Source organism: Oncorhynchus mykiss, chromosome 13, assembly GCF_057628025.1.
Source record: "Oncorhynchus mykiss isolate SJ-2025 chromosome 13, ASM5762802v1, whole genome shotgun sequence".
Taxonomy (NCBI): domain Eukaryota; kingdom Metazoa; phylum Chordata; class Actinopteri; order Salmoniformes; family Salmonidae; genus Oncorhynchus; species Oncorhynchus mykiss.
This window is the reverse complement of record NC_143034.1, coordinates 36,748,016-36,771,074: the sequence shown is the minus strand read 5'-3', so window position 1 is coordinate 36,771,074 and position 23,059 is coordinate 36,748,016. Positions and strand designations below refer to the sequence as shown.

Here is a 23,059-nt window from a genome sequence, read left to right as displayed (position 1 = left end):
TAGACGTGTTAAAGTCCAACCTCAAAACATAAATGGGAAAACCAAAGCCTGTAACAAATACATCCTATATTTTTGTTGGACAAGTTTGCTCACCACCAACAGAAAACAACTTCCATTTCACATTATAATCAACTGCAATGCTTCTACAATATAAACATAGTGAAAAAACAAGTATTTCTAAATAATAATATACAAAAAAAACAGTCAAAATAAATTGTGATCCATGGCCAAGCACTGGCTAAACGCAAAACTTGTTGACTGCCCACCCTTGAGACAATCAGCAACCAACTCCTGCAATATCCGTAGTAACTTTCCACCTGACTTCTCGCTCTCTTTTCAGGGTTCACTCGATAGGCATGTTGTTGGATCGGGCCCAATCCCCAATGTCATGCATTTGGTTTGGCACATCTGAGAATGAATCCTGATATTCTAAAAGAAGGGTAACAACATCAATGTAATTATATCTAAAAGCAGGGCAACATTGAATAAAGACAATTAGCATTTGAATGTTGTCAAGAAATACAGGAGTGATGTCAGATTGTTAATAACATTGATTATAGACCAATTTATTGTACTGCTTTCATGTGTATATACACAAACATCTGCAAAAATGATCATATTACATGTATTTTTTAAACAAGCAGATTTTTCAACTTGTAGAAAACAGCTGGCTACAGTTTGAAGTCCAGCTCTATTTTTGTTATTCACTTTTTGTTAAATAATGCTCTTTCAATTCAGAGCCTGGATTTTCCCCGGAGGCTAATATCCATATCATGCTGCAATCAATTTAACAGGACAAACGATAATTTCATCATTGAAATACTCCTACTACAATGTTAAAATATTCTACATTGTGACATCATTAAAATATTCCTACTACAATGTTAAAATATTCTACATTGTGATATCATTAAAATACTCCTACTACAATGTTAAAACATTCTACATTGTGACATTAATTCATTGATATCATGAAATAATTCCATGTATTTTCTGATGTTTGATCAGATATCTTTTATCAGAGTATCTCTTGTCACATTGATCACAGCTATGAGGTTTCTCTCCTGTGTGTGTTCTCTGGTGTGAAGCCAGCTGGCTAGATGTGGTGAAACTCTTCCTACATTGATTACAACTATAAGGTTTCTCTCCTGTGTGTGTTCTGTGGTGTGAAGTCAGATAGCTAGATGTAGGAAAACTCTTCCCACATTGATCACAGCTATATAATTTCTCTCCTGTGTGTGATCTCTGGTGTACAATCAGATGGGTTGATGTAGTAAAATTCTTCCCACACTGATCACAGCTATAAGGTTTCTCCCCTGTATGTGTTCTCTGGTGTGTAGTCAGATAGCTAGATGTAGTACAACTCTTCCCACATTGATCACAGATATATGGTTTCTCTCCGGTGTGAATTCTCATGTGATTTTTTAGTGATTCTGATCTTAAGAAACTCTTCCCACAGTTAGAGCAGCTATAAGGTTTTTCTCCAGTGTGAATTCTCATGTGATTTTTTAGTGATTCTGATCTTAAGAAACTTTTCCCACAGTTAGAGCAGCTATAAGGTTTCTCTCCAGTGTGAATTCTCATGTGTATTTTTAGTATATCTGATCTTAAGAAACTCTTCCTGCAGTTAGAGCAACTATAAGGTTTCTCCCCTGTGTGATTTCTCATGTGTATTTTTAGTGCATCTGATCTTATGAAACTCTTCCTGCAGTTAGAGCAGCTATAAGGTTTCTCCCCGGTGTGAATTCTCATGTGTATTTTTAGTGCATCTGATCTTAAGAAACTCTTCCCGCAGTTAGAGCAGCAGTATGGTTTCTCTCCTGTGTGTGTTCTCTGGTGTTTTTTAAGTACTGATGAAGATTTGCAACCTTTCCCACAGTCAGAGCAGCAATGAGCTTTCTTCCCTGTGGGTCTCTGCTGGTGTTTCTTGAGGTGTTTTGATGTGGAGAGACTCTCCTCTGCCTCGTCAGCATCATGAGGTTGTTGAGGCTCCCCAGAGGATCCACGATAGTCATGTCTCTCTCCTGTGTGAACAAAAAGTCGGACAGGTGGTTTAAGGCCCACAACAGCGATAATACACTGTAAAAAGGTGATGCCAACAGCGTAGCCATTATGGTGTACAAACAACGATGTCTGTAATGAATGTTCATTACTTGTCATAAGACAGTCAAGTGAACAACAATAGTCATATTTTGTCTTGTTTTCCCATTAGTAGTAACATCGACGATTGTATGCTAGAAATACGTTGTTAGGTGAAGTTATGGGTCCTACAGTAGGTCTATGGTATTGGTATAGCTAGTGGTTTCCGCATTAGCATGGAGGAGTTTCTTACTATCAAGTTTCGAAACGACAGGTGGTAGAACTTGAAACAGTGTATCAACTATGTAGACAGGCCATGCGCAGCCAATGTGATTTATTTTTATCTGGATATTTTCTAGCCATTTTATTGGTTGGCTTTTTGTAGGCTATTTTTACATAGTTGGCAATGATAATACAAGTTATTTAGATTTGTATAATATGTATAATTTTGATTTATATAGAATATAGATTAATCACAGATAATGAATATGAGATACAAAGACTATTATAATTACTATTATGAATTAAATGAAACTGTTCCAGTAAAATGTGAATATGAAAATCGTAACTGGCACCAGATCAGTAGAAATGGTCAGATAAATTTGCACCACAAATGGAAAACTTTGCCGACTGCTGTTGTTGCATAACGCCAGAATTTACGAAGGCCAGCAGCAGCAGGAGGAGAATGCTTAGGAAGAGGTTTTTTTTCTTATGGTTAGGCTATCTTGATCTCTGATTCCCTCGAGTCATTTGTGCGTCTCAATTATTTAATAAAACGGGGGATTCCTATGTTGATGATGTAAAGAATATTTTCTGCTCTGTGGTGTGTAATGAGGAGCAACCAGACGCTGCACACATTTCTGAAATTGCTTATTCCAGTTACTAATAGCATGCACCCATTAAGAAAATGACTGTAAAAACTTAAATTCTAGTGGATAGATGAGGAATTGAAAAATGGTATGGTTGAGAAGGATGAGGGAAAAGGAATGGCAAATAAGTCTGGCTGAACAACTGATTGGCAAACATCCTGCAAATTGAGAAATCATGTGACTAAACTGAATAAAAAGAAGAAAAAAGACAATGAAACAAAGATAAATGACAATTTTGGGAAAAAAGACAAACTCTGCTTCATCATTAACTGAATCAGATGGCTATTTCATCAAAGCCCTCTACTTTTATGATTTTTTCATTGGCAAGATTAGCAAACTTAGGCATGACATACCAGCAACAAATGCTGACACTACACATCCAAGTATATCTGACCAAATGAAAGACAAGCATTGTAATTTAGAATTCCGTAAAGTCAGTGTGGAAGAGGTGAAAAAATTATTTTTGTCTATCAACAATGACAAGCCACCGGGGTCTGACAATCTAGATGGAAAATTACTGAGGATAATAGCGGACGATATTGCCACTCCTATTTTCCAGATCTTTAATTTAAGCCTACTAGAGAGCGTGTGCCCTCAGGCCTGGAGGGAAGCTAAAGTCATTCGACATGCGCTATGCTCTGCATAGTTAGCTCCAGGAAAAATGTTGCACTTATTTCAGCCATTCTGTGACCAAAAACAAGCTACATATGGACAGTACCAAAATAAACTGACTCTGGAAATGACAAAGCACCTCTTAACCTAGCTGGAAATGGGACAAATGGACCCCTTCTGTGGTAACAGACTGGGAAGATTTCAAATCAAATCTAATTCCCAGGAACGGGGTTCATACGAACCACAGAGACTGTGTGGGATAATAACATGGCCGTGTCCAACTCTGCTTGTTCCCTTGACTCCGCTACCAACCACCAATCTCCAACAGGGCCCTTAACCTGTATCACTAGACACTTCATAATGAGCTACAGGTAGGAATCAGCAATGCATCCCAATAATGAGCCACCTATAGGAGGGGTAACCCTTTGCAGACAAATCTCTCAATGTATTACTGTTACCCTGGGGAGATTGATATACCCCTTGAACACTGGCTCCGACCCTCGTCAGATGAGGCCTTGCAGACTATTACAGACAACAAAAGGGAAGCACAGCTGATAGATGCCCAGTGACACGAGCCTACAAGACAAGCTAAATTACTTCTATACTCGCTTCGAGGAAAGTAAGACTGAAACATGCATTACAGCATCAGCTGTTTCGGACGACTTTGTGATCACGCTCTCCACAGCCGATGTGAGGAAGACCTTTAAACAGGTTAACATTCACAAGGCCAGGGGCCAAACGGATTACCAGGACATGTACTCAAAGCATGCGCTCACCAACTGGCAAGGGTCTTCACTGACATTTTCATCCCCTGTCTGAGTCAGTAATACCAAGATGTTTCAAGCAGAACACCATAGTCCATGTGCCCAAGAACACTACGGTAATCTGCCTAAATGACTACTGACCCGTAGCACTCACGTCTGTAGCCATGAAGTGCTTTGAAAGGCTGGTCGTGGCTCACATCAACACCATTATACCAGAAACCATAGACCCACTCCAATTTGCATACCGCCCCAACAGATCCACTGATGCAATCTCTATTGCACTCCACACTGCCCTTTCCCACCTGGACAAAAGGAACACCCATGTGAGAATGCCATTCATCGACTACAGCTCGCGTTCAACACCAAAGTACCCTCAAAGCTCATCACTAAGCTAAGGACCCTGGGACTAAACACTGAGCACGCCCCCATTCTCATCGAAGGGGTTGTAGTGGAGCAGTTGAAAGCTTCAAGTTCCTTGTTATCCACATCCTTGGTGTCCACATTATAGGCTTAGTTAACTGGTGAACTGTTGAAAAAATGGAAACATAACGATGATTCTATTTCTAGATTTGGAATAGAATGTGCAGCACCTTGAATATATTGTTGTTTGACTACCAATTAATAAACCAGGGAGGAATTACTGACAGAGTAGGAGCATGGTGGAGACATCCAAGAGAGGGAAATCAGGAAGGGAAATGACAGCAAGTAGTGCAGACAAAAGGGTTAACAAGTTGATGAAGCAACAGATGTGCTGGAAGGAGAACAATATAGATGGAATGACAACAATATAGATGGAATGACAACAATATAGATGCTACTTTGAAAACACAAACTCTCACAGCAAAGAGCGAGGGAGTCCAGGGATGACTGGAGGAGCAATGGAGGAGCAATGGAGGAAGCATTGTGGAATTCTCTTGGTGTGAGTACAGTTGTTGAGACTGCGTGGAGGATGGTAAAGAACAGAACAGTCACTTTAACTCTACCTAAATGAACATATTACCTCAACTAACCGGTGACCCTGCACATTGACTCTGTACAGTTGGTTTGACTGGGTGGACGATGGTGAAGAACAGTGGAGTGAAAAAGGCTAAAGTTGGTAATGAACAGCAGTTTATGGTCAGAGTGGGAATTATCAGCAAGGATGTTTTTGTGGGTGACCTGTTAACGGTCTCAAAGATGGTGAAGGATGAATTGGGTAAAGTGGAATCGGTTCGAGTGACCAGGAGCGGTATGATACTGATGGTGTGTCAACAGCGCAAAAGGAGAAAGCTGTGTGTGGTTTAGGTTAAACATTTCAGGTAGACGCACGTTGATTATAATGAATGATAGACTGAAGGTTTTACTGTGGTTTGGTGAAGTGGTTCTCCCATCTTATGTAAAACCTAAGTAAGTGAGATATACAGAAGCAGCTGCAGTTTGGACATGTGGAAAGTGTTTGTCGAAGGAATAAATATGTCGTAGTCAGATGAAGCATGTTGTAATTGTGATGGGAATCACGTTCCCGAGTTCCCGGAGTGCCCTGTACAGATGAAGAATGTCACAGTAGCTAGGATGATCAGGCCCATCCAGCAGGTGTCCTATGTGGAGGCAGTGAAAATAGCCAAAGGAGTAGAGAGGAGAAGGCAGTTCATGTCCCACAGTCTGCAGTGAAGCCATGCAGGAGGAGGATCCTAACACACTAATAGTGAACAAGGCGGACTTTGTTGTGTTTATAGAGCAAGTGATAAATTGCATTAATACATTATTAGTAACCTTCGTCCAAACTAGCAGTTTCCGCATTATCTTGGAGTTTCTACAACAAAATTGTGTTTGCATTGCCCTCACTACCGCAGTGATAAATTTAATTAATAATAAACTAATCAAACATCTAAGAAGCTAGACATCATTGTGAAGGCGGCAAATAGATTTCTGGATCTCCAGGACTTCAGACAAAATGTTACAGGGTTACTGAATGAAGAAGTTCCCCCCTCCCAGGTTCCTGAACCTGTGTAGGGATCGGAATAGTACCCTTTATGTTTGAAATTCAGTGTAGTGGAGTGATTTTGGTTCGTGTTTATTTTACGTAATTAGTATGATTTGTTAATCCCATTTTTTTGCGTTTTGGTTATTTTTTACAACCCCGTACAGTAGGTGGCAGCAATACAACTTATGAGTGTAGTCTGACAAACCTCAGAGAAGAAGACATGGTAGGAACCAAATTGTTGGTCAGTTTCCAGTTGACCCTAATTAGATGTTACATTACATGTTGTTTTCTTACTCATGTAGCCGGCTAGTTAGCCAACATATTCATACTTTGCTTACTCCTCTCTGATAAGATACCGCTGCACAAACATGCTTATCTAGGCCTACACCGGCACTGGTACCAGGCAGTATTAGCTAGCTACGTTTGCTCTGACTCTTAATAATACATTTAGCAAGCTAGCTAACCCGCTAACTAGCGATTAGCATTAACAATAGCAGCTAACATTATTTGAGAAACACCTAAGAAAATACAATATTTCACCTTTAATGTAATGGCATGAAAATAATTGCCAGAATATTATACAATGACTTAACAGCTCTAACAATTTGACCCCAACAGGAAATCTATACTGGCAGGTATATAAATACCCATTTACTATATAACCATTGATTCTTGAAGAACTTATATGTGCCTCAAATGTTTCAACCGTATTACCCCACCAGAAACCAAAACATAAGCTTGTATAACGCCACCGTTTGTAAACTAATACTATATGGCTGAGGAGTAGGGTCGATCCAAGCGTTCTGACCTCAGAATGACAGTAAAGCACCCAAGCTAACTGGCTAACGTTGGATAGCTTGCTAGACACAGATCAGAGAAAACCCCACTCTTAACATTTTACTTTCCCTAGCAGAGCTGTTTAGGCTGTTTTCATGTTATCCAGAGCGTTGGTGACCAACTGTGCTGCTGGCAACCATGATCTTTTTTGCAGATGTTTACTGACACCGGCCATATTCAACGGGTGTTGAGCGTTATTAAATTCATCAGTTATTCTGCGCTCTGGTACTCAGATGAGGGTGCTCTGCAATCGGAGTAGAGAGCCAGCACCCGAAATAACAATGTCCATTGAGAACGCAAACGAGCCCTCGGCTAAGAATGACGTAAATAATCAAGTCAATAAACGTTGGGTAGTTAGTTCGAATATAGTTACTATACTGGCAAGTTTGATGTATAAGTAGCCAAATAACGTTAGGTAGCTAGCTCACATACGGGTACATACTGCTGTAAAGATATGTTATGCGTTTTGTAAGGATAGTGTGGCTAACATACCGTGTAACGTAACTTATTTGAAAAGTCATTACTTTATTACATTGCTCAACATTTGTCATAATTATTTAAAGCGGGTCATTTGTATCCGCTCTCGTTGGACTTCGGCTGCATATTTTCCCCCATTTCTTCTCCCGTTTAAAAAAGCCACACAACAATCAATCAACCAATCTGCAGTTCAATCAATAACAAAGCCGTAATTCCACCACTGTTTTGGTAATAAAATGATGGATGGGGCTGGAGAAATGTAACTACTCTCAAATTCATAGACAGACCTATGGACAACATTATAGTTGTAACCATGTTGAGGCTATACAGTGGTTTACATTGTTTCTAAACATTGACGTAAAAAAAAGCTTATTTGTGGTTCTGATGGGGTACAACAGTTGAACTAAGCTCATGGGGCATGTGTTATATTCTTCAAGAATCAATGCCAATAAATAAATAATTTAAAAGTCAAAATATGGATGTAGCAATTGCACATTTCCCCTTTACCACACACACACACACACACACACACACACACACACACACACACACACACCAGTTCAACAATCGCAGAGTTTGTGCTTCTGTTTTTAAGACAGTACTTACGAGTGTTAATCAGGGAACGGTTTCTCAAAACCATATTATTGCTAAGTTCACCGTTTGAGCCATCGGATGCCTTAAGATGCGTTTGGGAAACCGGGCCCAGATATCCAGTTTCATCCTCTTCTTCATTTTTCGATGTGACAGTCACCTCCCCCTCCTCTTCTTTCACTGAAACGTCGTCGTCCTCCTCTTTCACTGTAACAGGCTCGACCTCTACTTGTTTTTGTATTGTGACAAATTTCTCTTCCTCCTCCTCTTTCACTCTGAACGCGTCTTCCCCTTCTTTATCTGAAACATCTTCCTCTTCTTTAACTGAAACGTCTTTCTCTTCTTTAACTGAAACGTCTTTCTCTTCTTTAACTGAAACGTCTTTCTCTTCTTTAACTGAAACGTCTTTCTCTTCTTCTTTCACTGTAACAGCCTCAACCTCTACTTGATTTTGTATTGTAACAGCCTCCTCTTCCTCCTCCTCTTTCACGAGAGCGTCTTTCTCCATCCAGCAGACCTTATCTTCTTCAGCAGGAACGGGGTTTAGTTTGAGACTGGAGCTATGAGGCATGTACTGAAGACGCTAAGCGGTATAATTCAAAGCAGTGTCACTTTATCAGCAGCACGTGAACAATGACGACTGAAGAATAATTTCGTCGAACAACTGATTGGTTTGGTATTGGGCTCGTTCGACATGCAGCCGACAGTGCAGGTGGCTGCTGACTGCTGACTGACTAATTTACAAATCACCTTGCATCATAAATAACTACTCATTATTATTTATAAATCTATATATGACATATAGGCTTCACTGCTACGGTGTGGGACTTCATCTATAATAATGTGGCTGTTCTAAATGCTGTGTCGCTCAAAGCCTTGAGTCATGAACCTATTTTTGACACAATTGGCTGGAAAGAGTCAATGCTTCAGGAAGATTTGTTTCCCCATCACTACTTTTCAGCATGATTTCTGTGAATTAGACTACGGGAGTTTTGTAACATTTTCCACCTTGGCTTACTGTTAGTTGGGTTCTAAATGGTCTCCGGTAGTTGGTCTCGCTGACCATAACCGTGCTGGTTGGCGAAACTGGTTACGCTAATAGCTAGTTGGCTAAATAGCTAACGTTAGCTGGCTGGCTGGCTGGCTAAGATAACTGCATATAGCTAACATTCTTTGATATTTGGTTAGATGGCATTATGTATTTCCAAAACTGTGGTTTACTTTAATCACCCAAGTCATGAGCGCAAATAATTGGTTTAATTTAATGTTCTACATTTGAAGTTATTTATGTTGTAGTTGACATCATAGGGAATAGGCTGGTCCTGCATATTACTTCACACCTGACTTTGGCATTCTTCTGAATTCTGATTGGTTTAATGTAATAACTCCAAAAATAGAACTGTGAGGTGTTACTTTGCATTGGAAATGTTAAAATATCGTATTTTATATTTTATAAACAATACAAAACATACAAACAACATCATACAAACATTCACTGCCCAGACCCACTAGAACACACCTCCATCTCCATTAACTACATCACACCTGCCCAGACCCACTAGAACACACCTCCATCTCCATTAACTACATCACACCTGCCCAGACCCACTAGAACACACCTCCATCTCCATTAATGACATCACACCTGCCAAGACCCACTAGAACACACCTCCATCTCCATTACCTACATCACACCTGCCCAGACCCACTAGAACACACCCCCGTCTCCAGCGCCCGCATCAGCACCATTTTATTTCTCTTCGTCACTTTCAACTTTTAGATAATAAAGCATTTTACCTTTCATTTGAATTAACAACAGAGGATTGGTTGATTTCCAGGTTTTAAGTATAATATCTAAGATGACTGATTAGAAAAGTATCATCCAACCATCGGGTATCTCACTGCATCCTCATATGCCATGTCTTGAAATATGCAGACAGACCTATTTAAAGTAAATTTACATTATAACACTTCTGACAGCCAACTTTCTAACTCCTCCCATAACTTTATGACATCGTAACATTCCCAGAAGGATTATTGAGTCATTGTTAGTTTTACACTTAAGACATAACTGTCTATACTGTAGAATTTGTGAATTTGACATGTCAGTTGGAATAATGATCGATTTCTGGAGGGACCATTGTCACTACAACCAATCAGTGAGCAGCTTCCCTTCCCCCACATCTCAGGCATTTCTGTTACTCACAACACTTCCCCTGCTTTCCTCAACAATGGAGAAGCCCCCTGAGCTAAAGCCTTGCCATTTTTACAAATAGGAAATAATATTTCATGTTTTACTCGTACCTCAGCCAGCATTGTGAATGGTTAGGAAATTAATGTCATGTTTTACTCGTACCTCAGCCAGCATTGTGAATGGTGTCTGAGGCGGTGACATACTAGACCATGGCAGTAAATCTAATACTTAGGTGTTTTTAGTTACGCATGAAAGGTCTGTGGTGGTTCTGTGGTTATAAATTACTGACCTTGGAATACATTTCTGGCCATGCTGGCAGGGTCTGAATCAAACCCAATGTCCACCTGGCACACTGACAGGGTCTGAATCAAACCCAATGTCCACCTGGCACTCTGGCAGGGTCTGAATCAAACCCAATGTCCACCTGGCACACTGGCAGGGTCTGAATCAAACCCAATGTCCACCTGGCACACTGACAGGGTCTGAATCAAACCCAATGTCCACCTGGCACACTAACAGGGTCTGAATCAAACCCAATGTCCACCTGGCACACTAACAGGGTCTGAATCAAACCTAATGTCCACCTGTCACACTGATGTATTGTTACACCATGTAGGGGCAGTATAGACCTAGTCTGTTCATTATATACATCTACATGATGTATTGTTACACCATGTAGGAGCAGTATAGACCTAGTGTGTTCATTATATACATCTACATGATGTTTTGTTACACCATGTGTAAATGTTGATTTTGTGCCCAATTAACAATTTCTTCGTGGATGTTGATGAGTCTTGCTAGAAGATCCACTTATGGCCAAGTGTCAGCCTCCTAGCAGAGAGGTAACCAGATTTTGGGCTAAAATATCCTGGTAGTGTGTAAAGTTTATTTATTTATTTTATACATACACTTTTGCTAATCTTTATCAAGGGTATCAATAACTAGGTGCTTATTTCGATATCTAGTTATTTGACTGAATCAGAATGACAGATGTGGAGTAGATATAGAGTTTGTTTAAAATTCTCATAAAAAAATCTGAACTAATCAAACAACACTTGTTGCTCTTTGTACGTTTTGATATAATATTCATATTAAATGGAGAGGAAAAAAAACGTTTCCCTAAACTGCTTTATAATATTATAATTCAATGAAGAAGAAAAAAAGTTTTCCCTCCTCAACTCCGTTTCCTCCCTCCAGACAGCAGATGGCGATATGGTTCTTTCAGGCGATATTTCTACTGTGACGTATAATCTAGGGGACGGAACGCTTCTTCACCAACTGCAGCCACCTCGGTAGCTCGCCAGACAACAAAGTCGGAACATTCAAGTTCTTTAGACAATTTCGTGGTTTATTTGCCACTATGAGTTAAACATACGTATGTGGAAACAACTAGATACCCCATTTAATGTAATATTTACGTTGTAAGTCAACTTGCTGGCTGCTTAAATTAGCACTAGTCTAGTCGCTAATACTAACTAGCTATTATTCCCGACCATGAGTACAGTAAGCTACTCTCCTCCTGTTAAAGAAGAGGTCTGCTGGACGGAGAAAGAAGCTCTCGAGGAAGAGGAGGCTGTTCCAATACTTAAAACAAGTAGAGGGTGAGGCTGTTACCGTGAAAGAAGAAGAGAAAGACGCCTTCAGAGTGGAGGATGAAGACGTTTTTGGAATGAAGGATGAAGAGGGGTAGATTACTGTCACATTAGAGGAGGACGAAAAAGAGAAGACTGGAGATCTGATTAACACCAGACAATACAGTGAGTACTACCTTATAAAACAGGGACATTGATCTGATTAACACCAGTAAATACAGTGAGTACTATCTTATAAAACAGGGACACAAACTCTGCAGTTCTTGGAAGTAATGTGTGATTTTTAAAAGGGCATTCTACATTTTGATGACGTCCTCCAGTGATTAAAAAAAAACGTTCCTGTTGAAAGAGAGATATAAATACAGTAAGAAAAATAGTGTTTTTTTAGACGACTGCAAACTTGGAGTGAGTGATGTCATAGGAAGTCCTTCAAGGAGTTGGTTTGATGGGAAGTTGTGATGTCATCCAATAGGTGATGGAGCTTCATGTGAATATTCATTTTTCTTTTTAAAATCATTCCTGTTCTGTCAAGTTGGATGTTGATCATTGCTAGAAAGCCATTTTCAAGTTTTGCCATAGACTTTCAACACAATTTAAGTCCAAACTGTAACTAGGCCACTTGGGAACATTCAATGTCATCTTGGTAAGCTCCTCCAGTGTAGATTTGGCCTTGTGGTTTAGGTGATTGTCCTGTTAGGACATTTGTTTGTATTCAGATCTCTGAAATGCTCTCTACCTACGTAACATTTAGTGTCTCCTTATATTACGCTGGGAAAACAGTTTTCATGGCCACAGAAATCCTAAATCATTTCAGAGTTTGCAAAATCCAATGGTTCTAACCGAGAGTCACCTTAACTTTATTGATACCACCCAAATGGATACTGTCATTAACGCGGTTCTTCAATAATTACACACAATATTTAATTCTGTAGCTATTTAGTTACAGTCACATGTTCAACTATCATCAGCTGATCCAGGAAATCATTTTCTGAATGACAGTCACATGACAAACATCACGACATGCAACAACAACCAAAGTGCCTCTTTATTCATTACTCTGGTATAGACAGTTATGCCGTGCTCCGTGTTGGATCCAACGTCCCTAACAAATTGGTGTTTATAATGTGTTATTGTCTGCTTGATTTACAGTAGCGTCTCGTTAGTCTGTTTACGCACAGAGATACTTAGCTCATAATGTGTAGAGAACTGTTCCTTGATGGATAGGCTATTGAACAACACACACAGCTATTTTCCTTTATTCAGGACATTTAGAATGACAACACATTACAGAGTAGCCTAGTGGGATTATTCACAAAATTATCTGGTGATCAGGTTATGAAATGTCATGACAAAGACATTTTAGTTTCCATGTTTCACCTGAAATATTACATGATTTATAGTCCTCGGTCTATGTTATTGTTAAGTGAAGTTATGGGTTCTACAGTAGGTCTATGTTATTGTTAGGTGAAGTCATGGGTCCTACAGTAGGTCTACGTTGTTGTCTATGTTGTTGTTAGGTGAAGTTATGGGTCCTACAGTAGGTGTATGTTATTGTTAGGTGAAGTCATGGGTTCTACAGTAGGTCTATGTTGTTGTCTATGGTGTTGTTAGGTGAAGTTATGGGTCCTGCAGTAGGTCTATGCTGTTGTTAGGTGGAGTTATGGGTCCTACAGTAGGTGTATGTTATTGTTAGGTGAAGTTATGGGCCAATTTGGCAAACACTTAGTTTACAAACCCTCATTGTCAGGCTGATGGAAAAGCTAGCTAAAGAGCATTTTACTGGTTGAAGTGTTTTTTAAGTATGAAGCAGTTGATTTGAGACAATGAGATCTCCCCTGAGTTTTCCCCCACGGTGGTGAATTAGTGAATAGACACAGAGCTTAATGTGAGTTTCCTTGAGTAGCACTCCTGATCTTGCGCTGTAATATTCAGAATACATTTCCTCATTACCATATATACTACATCCATAACTAGTGGTTTCCTCATTACCAAATGTACTACATCCATAACTAGTGGTTTCCTCATTACCAGATATACTACACCCATAACTAGTGGTTTCCTCATTAGCAGATATACTACATCCATAACTATCGGTTTCCTCATTAGCAGGGAGGAGTTTCTGCAACAAAATTGTGTGTGCTCCGCCCTCGTGCTGCAGTTTTAGCAAACACAGAAAGGGGCCAAAATTGGAGACTAAAAGTCGTCTGGCACATTGCTTAGAGTTTCAGCAACTTTAATAACTTGTTTCTAGCCTCCAATCATCAATGTTACTACTAATGTGAAAACAATACAAAATTGTTGCTCACTTGACTGTTTTAAGACATTTGTCAAATAATTTAACAGACGTCAATTGTTGTACAACTTCATGGGTACGCTCTGGGCATCACCTTTTAACTCAAATAAACAGTGGATCTCTGCTGTTTTGAGCCTTTAACCATCTGTCCGACTTTATTGTTCACACAGGAGAGACGGGACTATCGTGGATCCGCTGGTGATCCTCAACAACATCATGATGCTGACGAGGCAGAGAAAAGTCTCTCCAGATCAGAACACCTCAAGAAACACCTACCGAGACCCACAGGGAAGAAATCTCACCACTGCTCTGACTGTGGGAAGAGTTACTCAACATCAGATTCACTTAAACTACATAAGAGAATACACCAGCGAGTACACACAGGAGAGAAACCTCACCATTGTTTTGACTGTGGGAAGAGTTACTTAAAATCAGATTCACTTAAACTACACCTGAGAATACACACTGGAGAGAATCTTCACTGCTGCTCTGACTGTGGGAAGAGATTCACCTCTTCAGTAGACCTTAAAATACATCAGAGAATTCACACTGGAGAGAAACCTTATGGCTGTAATCAATGTGGGAAGAGTTTTACTCAGTCAAGCGGCCTGATAGTACACCAGATAACACACACAGGAGAGAAATCATATAGCTGTACTCAATGTGGGAAGAGTTTTGCTACATCTGGCTATCTGAAGATACACCAGATAATACACACAGGAGTGAAACCCTTTAGATGTGATCAATGTGGGGAGAGTTTTGCTACATCTGGCTATCTGAAGATACACCAGCAGACACACACATGAGAGAAACCTTATGGCTATGATCAATGTGACAAGAGATACTCTGATAAAATATATCTAATCAAACATCAGAAAATACATACATGAAGGAGTTGTTACATGATATTAATTAAATAATGTCACATTGTAGAATGTTTTAACATTGTAGTAGGAGTATTTTAATGATGTCACAATGTAGCACCCTAAATGTTTGCCCCCTATTCAATTTGATAAATTGATTGCAGCATGATATGGATTTTAGCCTCAGTGATTTAACAAAAATGTACTAACAAAAAAAGAGCTGTGTTACACTTACCACGTTGGTGACCCACTGAATCAAAATGCAACACTTCAAAATGTAGACATCTGTTTACATCTATTACTATTTATGTAAATGAACAAAAAGTGACTAACTAAAAAAGAGCTGGTATGATGTTGTCATGTTTTGTTTATACAATTAAATGTTTTCAATGACTTGATAAATTAATTTCAACGTACTTGCAGCCCAAACACCTGGACGCAGTATAATGAATTGGTCTATAATCAATTTTATTAACAATCCTATATCACTCCAGTATTTATTGACAACATTCAAGTGCTAAATGTCTTTATACCACTACTGAAGAAGCATGACTCAAATCACCTCATATTTCAAACATTCACCCTGACAAAGATACGTTTTATTATTCCATGCCTCACCAATCACATTTGCTTTTGATAGTTGTACAATTCATGTAACATTTAGTAACATTTAGTTTGACTTTAGTTTTTTGCTTTTCTTGATGGAGAACGTAACAACAAACAATGGAGTAAAACAAGTTTATCATTTGTATTGGATCCAATTGTTCATATTTGAATCAATGACATTTCCTTAAAATGCTCAGTCTTTCAGTTAAGTTTCTGTTCGTTGTGTACTAAATATTTTAGTTTGTTTGATGTTCTGCCCCTGAACAGGCAGTTAACCCACTGTTCCTAGGCTGTCATTGAAAATAAGAATTTGTTCTTAACTGACTTGCCTAGTTAAATAAAGGTAAAATAAAAATAAATAAAAAATAATTAAAAAAATGTAAGAAGGGCTATATAAATACATTTTATTTGATTTGATTCCCATGTTTTTATTTACTTTTTTTGCTCTTTTGTACACCAGTATTTCTACTTATACATCATCTGCTCATCTATCACTCCAGTGTTAATTTGCTAAATTGTAATTGCATCGCTACTATAGCCTATTTATTGCCTTACCTCCGTACTCCATTTGCACACACTGTATGTAGATTTTTCTATTGTGTTATTGACTGTACGTTTGTTTATCCCACGTGTAACTCTGTTATTTTTTTCGCACTGCTTTGCTTTATCTTCGCCAGGTCACAGTTGTAAATGAGAACTTGTTCTCAACTGGCCTACCTGGTTAAATAAAGGTGAAATACAAAAAGTGTTAACTTTATTGACAACACCCAAATGGATACTGGTTCTTCAATAATTACACATAATTCTTAATACTGTAGCAAACATATTAAACAGGACATTCAAACGAGCCTTACAATTATAATCTATTATAATCCCATATTCACATTCAGAATACATTGTGAAAAACTAAAATCTTTGCTCACCATTTTTGCTCCAGGCAGATATAGTACATCCATAACTATGAGGGAAAAAAACATAACTATCTGTTTCCTCATTAGCAGGGAGGAGTTTCTTCAACCAGATATACAGTGCCTTGCGAAAGTATTCGGCCCCCTTGAACTTTGCGACCTTTTGCCACATTTCAGGCTTCAAACATAAAGATATAAAACTGTATTTTTTTGTGAAGAATCAACAACAAGTGGGACACAATCATGAAGTGGAACGACATTTATTGGATATTTCAAACTTTTTTAACAAATCAAAAACGGAAAAATTGGGCGTGCAAAATTATTCAGCCCCCTTAAGTTAATACTTTGTAGCGCCACCTTTTGCTGCAATTACAGCTGTAAGTCGCTTGGGGTATGCTTTTACGCCAAACATAACGTTTTGCATTGTTGCCAAAAAGTTCCATTTTGGTTTCATCTGACCAGAGCACCTTCTTCCACATGTTTGGTGTGTCTCCCAGGTGGCTTGTGGCAAACTTTAAACAATACTTTTTATGGATATCTTTAAGAAATGGCTTTCTTCTTGCCACTCTTCCATAAAGGCCAGATTTGTGCAATATACGACTGATTGTTGTCCTATGGACAGAGTCTTCCACCTCAGCTGTAGATCTCTGCAGTTCATCCAGAGTGATCATGGGCCTCTTGGCTGCATCTCTGATCAGTCTTCTCCTTGTATGAGCTGAAAGTTTAGAGGGACGGCCAGGTCTTGGTAGATTTGCAGTGGTCTGATACTCCTTCCATTTCAATATTATCGCTTGCACAGTGCTCCTTGGGATGTTTAAAGCTTGGGAAATCTTTTTGTATCCAAATCCGGCTTTAAACTTCTTCACAACAGTATCTCGGACCTGCCTGGTGTGTTCCTTGTTCTTCATGATGCTCTCTGCGCTTTTAACGGACCTCTGAGACTATCACAGTGCAGGTGCATTTATACGGAGACTTGATTACACACAAGTGGATTGTATTTATCATCATTAGTCATTTAGATCAACATTGGATCATTCAGAGATCCTCACTGAACTTCTGGAGAGAGTTTGCTGCACTGAAAGTAAAGGGGCTGAATAATTTTGCACGCCCAATTTTTCAGTTTTTGATTTGTAAAAAAAGTTTGAAATATCCAATAAATGTCGTTCCACTTCATGATTGTGTCCCACTTGTTGTTGATTCTTCACAAAAAAATACAGTTTTATATCTTTATGTTTGAAGCCTGAAATGTGGCAAAAGGTCGCAAAGTTCAAGGAGGCAGAATACTTTCGCAAGGCACTATACTACATCCATAACTAGCGGTTTCCTCATTAGCAGGGAGGAGTTTCTGCAATCAAATTGTACATTCTACACAAATTACCTTAATAGTAAAGAACAAATGTGTGCCTGAGGGGAATTAACTTTCATACAGCGAAAAGGGGTGAGAAATTACACCAATATCAGTGGACAATTTGCACTAATGTAAATAAACATAGATGATGAAACATACACCCTTTTGCTGACGTGATGAACCACTAAGGGGACATAAATATTTACCATCTAAACCACTTGTGACCTTTCTGGCTGTAGAAGTGTTCTTCCTAACCAGTCCCTCAACAGCTCTCTGACTGAGCTCCACCCTCACTGGGTCTTCAGAGGAGAGGAAGGCTGAGGAGGGATGGAAGGATGAATGGATCAGTCAGTCAATAAAGTGTAGAGCTGCTGTCTGACAAAATCACTATTTTAGTAGTTCATTAAAGTAAATAAGGCTTTATGACTGCTGAATACCAACGATCAAACACTTAGATTGTGTAATTTCAGGTAGCAATACATCCTTGGGACGTCCCTAGCCCATTGAAGTTTACATTTAAAATGGTTAAGTTAGGGGTTAAGGTTAGGGTTTTAGGGTAGGGATATCCCAAAAATCCCAGATAGCATTGACCATTGTGCATTTGTAACTGATGTGAAATGGCTAGCTAGTTAGCGGGGTGTGCGCTAATAACGATGGTTCGTAGGTGTCAGTTGTTGATGTGTGCAGAGGGTCCCTGGTTCGAGCCCAGGTAGGGTCGAGGAGAGGGCCGGAAACTATACTGTTACACATTCTTCAGTCTCTTTTACGTAGCAGGTGTAAAAGAAACACAGACATGACAAGTAGGCGCTCAGGTCATTATGGTCATTGTAGTTAACAGTTAACAAAAAAAATACCATCTAATTATGCGTAACTGTATGTGGGGTTGTTAGAGAAGAATGTGATTGTCAGCCCTAACAATCCATTCTAGCACCTCATCAGGTTCTGAAAAAGTATTAATTGATGACGTGTTCCTTCTATTCCAGGGGACAGCAGAGGAACTTCATCGATTCCACTCCATCATCAATACAAGCAGTGAACATCTGAAATTCACCCTCACCTTTGATGCGCATGAAACAAGTTATCTGGACATTTCGATTAAGAGGAATGGGGGTGGCTTTAGCACAGACCTATACAGGAAGCCGACTGACAGGAATTCCCTGTTATGTGGAGACAGCTTCCACCCTACACCCCTAAAAAAACAATTGTAATACTTGAGTAAAGAAAACATTTCAAATGTAAATTTGTCATTTTAATTTTGGAAATTTCAAACAAAAACATAGCTGTTTGAACATATAGGTAACCAGATCATGGCTACAACTAGCTTACTAAGTCTTTAACCACACTGTGTTGTTACACTGGTGAGTAAAAACTCGTGCTTCCTATCCTTTAACTTTTTGTCTGAAAATAAAATATACATTTTACTCAACTACGTCCAGTCAGCAGATGGACTAGATGCCGCTTAGGCCGCCCGTTGTGACTCCGTCAAGAAGTCAGCAGAGCAAGTTTGTATGAAGGTCTGGTAGTTAAATGGGTACATAGTTCAATAGTAATATCCTGTAACACCCTCTGGTGATGAACTTTGCTGCCCTGTTTCCAGTTGTCCACATGGCTGGGAGAACCTATTCAAGTAAGTAAGTAAATAGATTTTGGAAATGAAAAAAAAAAAAAAGTAGTATTATCTAACTAGCAACAGTCCCAACTCAAATGAGCTGCTAAATGAGCGAGCTAGGCAACTTCACATTCTGTATAGATAGATAGCTAAGTGAATTAAATATCACCAGCTACCTAACTTCATATTAGCTAGCTATCTATTTATCACTGTAAAAAACAAACTCCAAATGTATTTGTAGGTAGCTAGCTAACAGCCATGGAGGAGGGTGAAATGATAGCAGCCCCAACTGTCAGTGAGAGAGGAGGCTATTCTGGAAAGGGCAAGCACTTTTCTGTTGTTCCTGTCCCTAGAAGTGAGGATGGAGATAATAGTAAGATAATATTCAGTGTGAGTTAATTTGACTATAATGAAGTCTGTTTCTTGTGAGGTTTTCTGTCCTCAGATAAAGAGCACTATGAAAGCCAGTCTACATATGAAGAGGTCGCAATGCAGAGCAGTGGTTCTCAATCCTGGGGACTCAAAGAGACACATTGTTGTTTTTTCCTCAGCACTCTACAGCTGATTCAAATGATCAACTCATCATCAAGCTTCAAGTGGTATTTATGTATTAATTTGTGATGCCGTCCTTGATATGATCCTGTCATTGTCACATGCTACACATGCACATATGTGTGCCCATGCATCTATCAATCCAATGTTAGCATGATTTGTTATCAGGGATATTATACTTTAGTAATCCACAATGACCTGGTGATGTAACAGTCTAATAATTACATTGTCTTCCATATTCCTACAGATACCTTGAAACTGGAGATTCCTTCAAAACGATTGCCTAGGGTCATCCAGGGTCATCTGGGACTGCCTCCTGGAATAATTCAGGTGTGTGAAGGCTACCTGTGTCCTGCATAACTTCATGAGGATGAACATGAGGACCAGGAGGGGATCTGCAGCTCGCCGCCGTGTCCCAGAGGAGGAGTCTGCTGCTCTGCAGGATGTTTCAAGGATGGGGTCCAACAACGCAGCAAGAGAGGCAATCCGTGTGCAGGAGATCTTCACCTGCTACTTCTTCAAAGAGGGGACTGTTCCCTGGCAACACCATAGACTACAGTATGCACAACCAAAGGCTCTTTTAAGAGCCATTCACATTGCAATAAGAGTATTCTTCCATTTACTTAGCTATGTCAACTGCAGTTATTCCATTCCCAGTTTCTCTTCCTTTGATTTCTACTTCTCAGGTGAGGGTGCTGTTTAGGTAAGGGTGTGAAGTCTGTGCAAAAGACAAAACAGGCTATTTTAAATCACCCATATTGAATTTTTTAAAGAACAATTAGACACCCTATAACCCACAACTACACACTCATGTATCAATCTGATTGATGGATGGTGTTGTGCAGTAAGCAGGTTCAGGTGTATAACTGTGGCTCCTTCCACCTTCAAAGAATAGGCAAGAGGGCCAACCATGGAGAATAGTAAGACACTTCATTATTTCTATATTTACGCTATATTGTTTGTCCTTGTGGGTCCGTTCATGTTTTTCAGCATAAAGTACTCTGCAGCCACTTAGTGTGGTGTGGACACCAGGTGAGGCCACACACACAGATTCCTGTTGAACACAGGGTCCGTTTTAACTACCTTATTTTCTCAATAACAGTCTCTCTCCTTCACTTCATCCCTCTCTCCCCTTCTCCCTAAATCCTCTAGGTTATATCAGCTGTGTCGGTGAACCCCTCCTGCATCTGAACTAGCTACATAGAGGACACAGCATGATCAGAGGTGAGAGGTCACTTGGTCAGGTCAACAGTATTATTAAAGAGATGCTTTACATTGAAATACAGATAGATGCAGTAGTCCCAGAGTTAATGATCCAAGGTCAGTTTTACATTTCACCTCCTGATTGATGACTAACAATGTTAGAATAAAAAATAAAAACACAAGGCTTAAACATGCTCTCTCTAGCCTCCCGGGTGGCGCAGTGGTTAAGGGCGCTGTACTGCAGCGCCAGCTGTGCCACGACCGGGAGGTCCCTTTCTGTATTTTACACCTCCTCTTTCTTCCTCTGTTTTTATAATTCACAACAGATGTGCATTGAAGTACAGATTAAACTTGTGTTTATAACACTTGGATAATGAGCTTTTCAATAAAGCGTTTCACATTCTCTACTGGTTGAAATGAAGTGTAATGTGATGAAATACTCCACCTGTCCCGTGTTTATCAGATCAATGCAGATGAAGGAAATTAGATATTGAGATGAACCGGTGTTAAGAGTATTTACATGATGCATAGGAAGTGTAGTGTAGTGTTTTTTAACATTATATTTCTGTATGTATGAAGTAACTAGTTGAATCCTGTTTCTAGTCTATTAGTTACAATGTGTAACCATTGATGTCCCTGGACCAAGATTGGTAAACACTGTTGAAGTGTATAATTGTAATACATACATGCAGACACAGCGTCATTCAAAGACTGGAATTTGACACTCCTGGTATTGGATATGACTGAAAATAATCTCAAAGACATTCATACCTAAACTGCACCTTTATTTGCCAAGGTAGAGTACATGATCAGTGAATATATTAAATGTACAGGCTACAATGTGGGGATCTCATGCATGGTAATAACTACATGTATATTCAAATTTCATCATTGGCACAACATGATATTATATTCTACTCAATCCATAGGCTTCATTAATGTCATTCGGGCTGTTTTGAAGTTGATACAACTGGCTATGATAGCTAGGTTCTGAACTAATATGTATACCAAACGTTTGGGTCCATACACAGATCGGCTAGATAGCTAGCTACACATCCATGGGCATACAGGGATTTTAATCATCCACTGCACAATAAGCAAGAACATAGCTACGTTATTTCATCTATCTGCATGGCAAATATCCGCAAGGCAAGCTTACACAGTTGTACATTCAATTTGCAGTAAATTATTCAGCTAGATTCTATACATCCACTGTTTCACAAAACGACAGCCTGGTTTGCTGGTTGTTTCATGAGTCCCTAAAACAACCAGAATTACAATTTCATACTCATGTCACAACACACATAAAGGTAACCCAGCTAGCTGGCTAATGTTAGCTAGTCAGCTAGCTGGCTAAATCACGATTTTCGTAAATGAACATTATGATTAAAAAAATGCAAAATCGTTTGTCTCTACATTAACTAACATTGCTGTCAACTGTACATGATTTTTGCATGATTCGTTATGAAGTTATAAACCCTCACATTTGCTTCCATCCTAGTATTTCTGTCCGCTATCTTTGATCCAGTTCAGTTCTATGTAGGGGTACCCCTCTCTCCTAGTATTTCTGTCCGCTATCTTTGCTGATGAAATTCTAGCAGCAGCAGCCTCTCCAAGTGCCGGACAGAAAAATATATTGACTGATATTGATTTATTTAGGGGGGGGTAATGAATATTTTAGTTCTAGCGGCGTTTGAAA

At 39.3% G+C, this 23,059-nt stretch overlaps 1 protein-coding gene and 1 long non-coding RNA gene across 2 annotated transcripts; one reads left to right on the top strand and one right to left on the bottom strand.

The window, feature by feature from the left end:
- Positions 1-570: 570 nt before the first annotated feature.
- On the bottom strand, positions 571-8,873 carry LOC110516915 (uncharacterized). The gene is made up of 2 exons (XM_021595212.3): positions 8,208-8,873; positions 571-2,024 (listed from the first exon to the last, which is right to left on the bottom strand). Exons 1-2 carry the CDS (start codon positions 8,761-8,763, stop codon positions 970-972), a joined length of 1,611 nt encoding a protein of 536 aa, XP_021450887.3. The 5' UTR covers positions 8,764-8,873; the 3' UTR covers positions 571-969.
- A 2,752-nt stretch (positions 8,874-11,625) lies between these two features.
- Positions 11,626-16,485, top strand: LOC110516919 (uncharacterized). Its single transcript, XR_016485861.1, has 2 exons — positions 11,626-12,143; positions 14,442-16,485. It is a non-coding gene; the product is annotated as an uncharacterized LOC110516919 (long non-coding RNA).
- The last annotated feature ends 6,574 nt before the right edge of the window (positions 16,486-23,059 follow it).